General features: G+C 36.6%; 3 protein-coding genes across 3 annotated transcripts in view; all 3 read left to right on the plus strand.

The window, feature by feature from the left end:
* Positions 1 to 291: 291 nt before the first annotated feature.
* Positions 292 to 2,082, plus strand: LOC110766439 (BTB/POZ domain-containing protein At4g08455). Its single transcript, XM_021969771.2, has 2 exons — positions 292 to 868; positions 1,452 to 2,082. The coding sequence occupies exons 1-2, from the start codon at positions 605 to 607 to the stop codon at positions 1,917 to 1,919; spliced, it is 732 nt and encodes a 243-aa protein (XP_021825463.1). The 5' UTR covers positions 292 to 604; the 3' UTR covers positions 1,920 to 2,082.
* Positions 2,083 to 2,192: 110 nt separating this feature from the next.
* On the plus strand, positions 2,193 to 4,073 carry LOC110766438 (BTB/POZ domain-containing protein At4g08455-like). Its single transcript, XM_021969770.2, has 3 exons — positions 2,193 to 2,300; positions 2,852 to 3,028; positions 3,443 to 4,073. The coding sequence occupies exons 1-3, from the start codon at positions 2,262 to 2,264 to the stop codon at positions 3,875 to 3,877; spliced, it is 651 nt and encodes a 216-aa protein (XP_021825462.2). The 5' UTR covers positions 2,193 to 2,261; the 3' UTR covers positions 3,878 to 4,073.
* A 3,847-nt stretch (positions 4,074 to 7,920) lies between these two features.
* The window catches only part of LOC110766437 (BTB/POZ domain-containing protein At4g08455), a 1,573-nt gene continuing 1,206 nt past the window's right edge, over positions 7,921 to 8,287 (plus strand). The window contains exon 1 of the mRNA XM_021969769.2: positions 7,921 to 8,226. Within this exon, the coding sequence (XP_021825461.1) occupies positions 8,050 to 8,226 (177 nt within the window). The 5' untranslated portion in view covers positions 7,921 to 8,049. The remainder of the gene's footprint in view (positions 8,227 to 8,287) is intronic.

Genomic DNA, 8,287 nt, shown 5'->3' on the forward strand with positions numbered 1-8,287 from the left:
CCGTAGGATCATTAAGCAATGTCAGCTGGTACTACAATATTATTGTATAATTTCTCTTAAAATTGCACTTCATTCCACCAAATCCGTCCCCATAACTCTATTTCTCATATCTGAAAATGAATTCTGAAGCTAGAATTTTCATCAGTTTTATTTCTAATGGGTTGGGTGTGGAGGATAAAAATTGAATATATGAACGAGTTTGGAGATATTTTCGGGTATGGTGTTCAATATGTTGTGCTCATAATCCTTTTTCGGTTCATATATATATATATATATTTTTGGCCAAGAAGAATTCCGAATTGAGTATTGCGTGTATTAAAGCAGGGATGGAAATAGCATACCGACCCACCCCCATTGCCCCATTGTTAATCATTATTGTGTCAAATTGAGAGTCATTTTCATCTATCAAGTTTAAACATGGTAGCTAAATTGTCACCTTTTTTATGTTTAAGCTATTATAGACTAATACACACATTCCTCGAAAGAGTCAATAGCTGTCAAAGCCATATCAGCACCACCGGAGCTTTGTTCGATTCCTCACTTTCACTTGAGTAGGAAAAGCGAGCAGAGGAGCTGAAGTGCTGTGTATCAGTTTTGCGATCAGATGAAGTGCATATCGTGCCAGGATCTCTACGAAGAAGATGCCGCCGGCACGTGCAAGGAGTGCTACGAGGAGGCCAACGAGACCGAAGAGGAGCTGAAGCGCGAGATCGACGAACTCAAGGCCAAGGTCGCCTTCCTCAAGTTCTGGTCCCCAACTCCCAGCGCTAGGTCTCACCCCGCTTCCTTCTCCGACGTCGTTTTGATTGCCTCCGAGGATGCCTCCGACGGGCCCCCTGTACCCGTTCCGGCCCATAAGGCCGTTTTGGTCAGTACCCATTTCCCCAAGTTGATTGATTGGCCACGTTTTGTTGTAAATTCTTGGTGTGTTTGTGGGTTTTGTTCCTTTTAGTTTGCGCACCTTGTGTTTGGTTTATTGTCTGAATCAAATGTGGCATGTTTACATAGAGCTGGAAAATGGTTAGCTTGAGAAGAGAATGATATATGGCTCTTTTGGCAGGGTATTGTCTTAATATGATTGTCAACTTGTGTGTCTTCTGTGTGTGATTTGTTAGAAATGTACATTCAAGTTCCTGCCTTTTACTATTTTGTTTCTCCTGAGAAATTTTTTTCTTTTCAGTAGTTCAAGTATTTTGAATCTTTGATCAATTTTGGGTTTTTCATGAATGCGTAAATTTGGGTTTGACTATTTTCATTAGGTATTAGGCAAAACTTGATTGATTATATATACTGTGCTATGAATCTATGCGCATTGGTCTTCGTTTTGTGTTTGTTGTTGTTATTGTTCATGTTGAAAGACTTTCAATTTGTATTAGATCACGTGTTCCTTGGAAATATGTCCCTTTTTGGTTCATCCCTGAATTTCTTTAAACATTTTGACACTTATCCAGGTGAGCCGTTCTCCTGTGTTCAGAGCCATGCTTCAGAATGAGATGGAAGAAAGCCTGAGTGGCACCATTAAGATTGGCGATGTGTCCTACGATGCCCTTCGCGCCTTTGTCAACTACCTGTACACAGCTGAGGTATGCCTTGATGAGGACATGGCCTGCGACCTGCTAATACTGGCTGAAAAATACCAGGTGCAGCATCTCAAGGACTATTGTGAAAAGTTCTTGGTGTCCAAGCTGAACTGGGACAATTCAGTTATGAACTACACCTTTGCGCACCAGCACAATGCCAAGCATATCATCGATGCAGCCTTGACATTGATCACAGACAACATGGACAAGCTTACTACCCGGGAGGAGTACGTGGAGCTAGTGGAGAAAGATCCACGACTCGTAGTCGAAATATATGAAGCTTATCTCTCCAAACAGGTCAATACTGCTGCCCAGAAAGATTCTTCCCTGAAGACATAGTCTAGTGAGGGATTTCCTGTTACCCTGACCTGAGCTTTCGATCAGTGTACGTTTTCTCTGTATATTTAGTATAGATGAACTAAAAAATATACAAATGTCAGGTGGTAAATTTTGTGGTAGCACATGGAACATAAATTGGATGCATGTAGTATTTGTTTTCAAATGAGCATTTTGGAGCCTTTCTTATTCTTACCGGTGGCATAATTGGAGCTAGCTTTTGTTACTCTGGACTGTATCTGGTGGCATAATTTGTCATCAAGTTAATGATCTGTGTGCAGATAGGCACTATTCTATGTGAAAGTTGTTCAACAGCTAATGTAATGCAGTGCTGGAAAGGCCATCATGCCCTGTGTGTGCGCATTTCGGAACTTGCTGGAAAGGGTAATGAAAACAAGAATTTCAATATCATGGCATGTGTGTTAAAGTGTGCACATTTGACCATCGATCCTATTGTGTGCATTTGATGTACTTCAAGAAAGTTTTGCATTTGACCATCCTATTGTTTGCAGTCCTTTAAAAAAAAATTATTATCGACAAAAAGAGAACTTCAACTTGGGATAAACTACAAGTTCATGTACACTGGTTAAAATTCTAGCAAACTAAAAATAAAAATATGAAATGTTATTGCAAATAATTTTTTACAATTTTTTAAAAGTGTCGTTTTAATCTTTAAATTTTAAAATCAATCAATATTATCTTTATTATTATTATTTATTTATATACAAATGATATTGAAGCGTAGTGGCGGGACCCTTCCAAAGGAAAAGAAAAGTGAAAGAGCCCAATGAAGCTAGCTAGCTACTAACATATAAGGCAGGGCAGGCAGCACAATGATCATTGCATGAAAATTGAAATTACATTTGCTTTAAATTTCTTCTCTTGTTGATTTTATCTTTGAGTACCCCAACATGAGGAGCTGCATGTCTTGCCAGGCCATGAACTCCAAATTTCAGGACCTCGAGGCCAAGGTCGAGCAGTGCAAAGAGGGCCTCAGCGCCAAGCTCGCTTTTCTCACGATGCCCCAGCCGGCTTCCTTTTCCGACGTCGTTCTGTTTGCCGACGACGACGACGAGTACCCCGTACCCGTTCCGGCCCATAAGGCCATTTTGGTCAGTACCCATTTCGCTAACTTGCTGCTACTTTACTTGATCACTTAATTTTTGTTCAAACTGTAACCTGGCCCGCCCCTCTGTTGTTGCCCACCAGCGGTTCGATCATTTGCTCCAAAGAAACTCCAGGCACAGTTGGGCAAAACTTAACTAAATTTGACTTGAAATGGCTAAAGGGGTTTTTTATGTTAATCTTCAATATTTAATTATTTTTTGAATTTAAAAAGGATTTGGCTATACAGAAATTGTAGTTTTGGAATAATTTGGCCAGAGTCATTTTCTCTCTCTCATGGCTAGCTACTAGCTGTGGCTAGTATTGGAATAATTTGGCCAGAGTTATTCTAGCTGGTTTTTGTTCAATGAACTCTTTGAATTCCTCTTAAATATTATGTATTTTGGCGTTCACTGGATCAGGCGAACCGTTCTCCAGTGTTGAGAGCCATGCTTGATAATGAGATGAAAGAAAGCCTGAGTGGCACCATCAAGATTGGCGATGTCTCCTACGACGCCCTTCGCGCCTTCGTCAACTACCTCTACACAGCTGAGGTATGCCTCGACCAGAAATTGGCCTGTGAGCTCCTTGTAATGTCTGAAAAATACCAGGTGCAGCATCTCAAAGACTTCTGCCAGAAGTTCTTGGTGTCCAACCTCAACTTGGACAATTCACTTTCGACCTACACCTTTGCGCACCAGCATAACTTTAAGCCGATCATCGATGCAGCCTTGACGCTGATCACAGCCAGCATGGACAAGCTTGCTTCCCTAGATGAGTACACGGAGCTGAAGGAGAGAGATCCGGGACTCTTATTAGAAATCTATGAAGCTTATTTTTCCAAACGGGCTAATTAAGCAGCATTTCGTAACTATGAGAATGAATTCTGACTGTTTCTTGTCGCGACTGCATATGATGTGTGATTAACGTGTGGGTTTGACGATCATTTCAATTTGTTTTCAATTTTCATTTTTAAAAACTGAAAAATAAGAAACTTGTTTGGTAATTTTTTTAGTTTTACAGAAATAGTAAATTTCACTTTATTACACTTAATATTACCAATTTTCAGCCTTTTATAACCAAATGTTGTTTCATCTCACTTTCATACCTAAAGTTTAGTCTCCGCATCATTTCATACATTTGTTAGTGTTTTTGTTACTTCCCGTCAGGTTGGGTCCTTGTCGGTTCTCCAACTCCAACAGGAGAAGATTTCTGGAGAAAAATCGGGGGTAGGTATGGAGATCCTTGAATTTTAAAATTCTTTTATTGAGGACGGGCTAGAGATGGTATTGTTATCTTCATTCTCGAATCTGACTCGATAAGCAATATATTTATTTTTATTAAATATGTAATATAAGGGGTGTGAATGGAATAAATCAAACGTGTGAAGTCTGACTGTAATTATGCCAAACCTCAGGGGGTCTAAGAGAAATTCTTACTTAAAAGGGAAATTTGCATAAATACCACTTGAACTTTCAGGCATGTGCGTCATTACCACTTGAACTTTTAATTTTATTTTTAACCACCTAAACTTTGTAAAGTGTTGCAATCCACCATCTATGTCTAACTCCGTTAAAATTTTCATTAAGTTTAAGGGTATTTTTATCAATTAACTATAACAAAGAATAATTATATAAAAAAAAAACAGATTTTAAAAAAAAGTTAACCTAATTACAGCGCCTTCACCCTACCCCTACTCCTACTTTTCCAACTTTTCCAACATCAATTCGCTCCACTACAAAAAAACCTACCTTCCCAAAACCCACCCTCTGCACACACACCATACTCTATATTCATATTTGTCTATTGGCATATCTTGTGTGGGTTGTTGAAATTGAGTAGCAGACTGATGACTGAAGTAACTGATAAGGACAATAACTTCAGATACGCTCGGAGCCACCAAATTACGATAAGCTTTGACAATTACGTATTTATACTTTTTAGATTGTCACTAATTATTTGGTAAGTGTGTGGTGATTGATACGTTTGAGTTTTTAACATTTTATGGTCAATAGTGGTTCTAAATTTATGCGTTTTTATGAATTTCTTGATTGTTTAACTTTACTATAACTTTAAATTTTTTTATTGATGTTTAATCTTGTAGTTTGCTTTGTCTATTATGATATTTTGCTTAACAATTAGATTTGCATCAAGTGTCTCTGGGGCTATGTCGAATATGTCAAATTTTCACGTTTATATTTTATGCTGTCAAGAGGCCAACCAAGTGAATTTATTTGTAGGTAAAAAGACCAAGTGCATCAAGAGGCCAACCAAGCACTATTAGTGAACAAACAATTCAACCAAATTTAGCAAATAAATCAACATACCAACCAAGCTCTAGCTTGCCAATGGAATCACAACCCGTTTCTTCTGTGACAACCAACACAACAATGAAATTTAGGCTCAAGTCTCCTGCTAAGAAGACAAAGATTTAGAGATCATAGAGGACTTAATTGCTTGGTTATATTTTTGTTTTCTAATTAATTTGGAGTTTATTATAGGCATGTCCTGTATAAGGACTGCACTTGTGTTTTGGTACTTGAATTTAGGCCTAGAACTTGTTTGTCAATTGCAGATGTTTAGTACCTTTTTGGGATATTTATATATACTAGGAAGGAACGCAATTGATTCCTTCCCAAAACCCATGATGAAATTACAAAATTTAAATTATAGCTTTGATGTTAAATTTTTTGAATTTGTTGGATTGAGGGTGAGAGAGAGTAATTGTAGTCTGAATTTTTTTTTCGATATGCAAACTTCCATTGAAATGAAGGACAAGCCTTTGGACAAATAGTGCAAGCCATGAAATGAATGCAGGAAGGCAAAAAAATCAATGGACCATTGCAATCTGATATGATATTTGGTGGAATAAAGACGATGGAGTAGGGAGAAGAGAAAGAGATCTGAAGGTTAGCTTTATTTTTTTGTATTTTTAATTCTGTTTTTTTAAATATAATTATTCTTTGTTATAGTTAATTGACAAAAATATCCTTAACTTAATGGAAATTTGAACGGAGTTAGACATAGGTGGTGGATTGCAACACTTTACAAAGTTCAGGTGGTTAAAAATTAAAATTAAAAGTTCAGGTGGTAATGACGCACATGCCTGAAAGTTCATGTGGTATTTGTGCAAATTTCCCTACTTAAAATATATATTTGATAGAATTTAAATAGACTAAAAATAAATCATAAAATTTTATCGCAATTCTTCAATTTTCAAATCAATATTGTCTTAATTTTTATGCTCGAAGATGAATCAATATCATCCTTGATTTTTACATAGAGGTTTTCTATTTAAACTCCACACTTCTCTTTGTTCACCTCAACTTCTAATTTAAATTTTCACAATTTCTAAGAAAACCCCACTATCTTCCCAAACCCAGCTGAAAAAATAAAAAATAAAAGAGTTTTTCTATTTAAACCCCACACTTTTCTTTCTTCACTCCAATACTTAAATCAATATTTTCACAAGGCTGTTTTTATCATGTGATTAGATCATATGGTAAATTGTAGTTTGTTTGGTTTCGTTTTCTAATGACAGTGAAATCCAATGACCACAACATCTTATTTTATTTTTTACCCAACGGAAGGTACAGTAATCATCTACTGTTTACTTTTGAGCATATAAGAAGTCAAGTAAATATAAATTTTTAAATAAAATATTAAAATAATCAAGCAATCAATAAGCCTTTCCATCAGCCAAGCAATCAACAAAGGGAGGAGAATGAGATCATTACAGCCAAGTAATCAACAAGCCTTTTCATCAGCTCTCACGCAGCTTTTAAAGAGGTAGGCTCCTCAACATTCTACATCTTTAAAAGAGAAGGGTAATCTGACAATATGATGTATAAAAGTTTGTATTTTTCTCAAACTGAATATGAAGAGTAGTGGGGTGTGTGTATAGATGTACTAGGGTTAAGTATTAAGTTGGATGAATCTTTTTATCTTTTTACACAATAATAAAACTTACAGCTTAGTAATTTAAGTATTGGGGTGAATAAAGAGAATAGCGGGATTTAAATAGAAAATCTCTTTATATATATCTCACACAAAAGGCTAGGTATAGATAGAAATCAGTGTGGGGGGCCCTTCTAAAGCAAAGTGGCGAACTCCTTACAGAGGAAGGAGTCCAATAATTAATAATGACAAAAAAAAAAAAAAAGTGAAAACCCAATGAAGCTACTAATAAGGCAGAGCAGCAAAATGATCAATGGATAAAACTACTATTTTGGCAAACTACGCCCCCACATATATGTCATCAAAAAGAGAAAAAGTCTTCAAATTGGTATAAACTAGAAGTTCATGTACATTGGTTAAAATTCAAGTACCAATTAATAGTGAAAAAATTCTTCCACAAATGGAGCCTCACCGTATTCCTCTTCCAATATTACTTAGTTTCTTTTTCATGATGTTCAACAAGTTGTTTAAAATATGGATATAATTTTTTTTGGGTCAAACTACTTAGGAATGGGAAGGGGTTTTCTCACACATAGTGTCAATGTGCCATGAGCGTTCGAACCTAATATCATTAATCTGAAAGTTAAAGTCCTTTTTCGCTCGACTAGTCCCTTTGACAAATATAAATATAATTTAAACAAACTAAAAATAAGAAAGGAAATGATACTGCAAATAATCCTTTTAAACTTTTTAAAAATGTCATTTTAATCTTTAAATTTTTATATCAATCAATATTGTCTTTATTATTATTATTATTATTATTATCTTTTAATTTTAATGTGGAAGATAATGAATCAACATCGTCTTAGATAGAAAGCAGAGTGGCGGGACCATTCCAAAGCAAAGTGGCCGACTCCTTGCAGAGGAAGGAGTTAACCAAAGAAAAAGAAAAGTGAAAGAGTCCAATGAGCTAGCTGGCTACTTATATAAGGCAGGGCCAGGCAGGTAGCACAATGATCAATCGATGAAATTACATTTGCTTTAAAATTCTCCTCTTGTTTTAATTTTTTATTTTTGTCAGCATAATATTTCTTCTCTTGTTGTTATTTATCTTTGAGTACCCCAACCCAACATGAAGAGGTGCATGTCTTGCGAGGGCAGATATGATGTCGGCACCTGCTGCAAGCAGTGCCTCGAGGCCAAGGTCGCTTTTCTCACGATGTCCCAGCCGGCTTTCTTTTCCGACGTCATTCTGTTTGCCTCCTCCGATGAGAACCCTGTACCCATTCCGGCCCATAAGGCCGTCTTGGTCAGTACCCATTTCGCTAACTTGCTGCTACTTTACTTCGTCACTGTTGTTGTTTTATGTA

Source organism: Prunus avium, chromosome 1, assembly GCF_965620075.1.
Source record: "Prunus avium chromosome 1, drPruAviu1.hap1.1, whole genome shotgun sequence".
Classification (NCBI taxonomy): Eukaryota; Viridiplantae; Streptophyta; class Magnoliopsida; order Rosales; family Rosaceae; genus Prunus; species Prunus avium.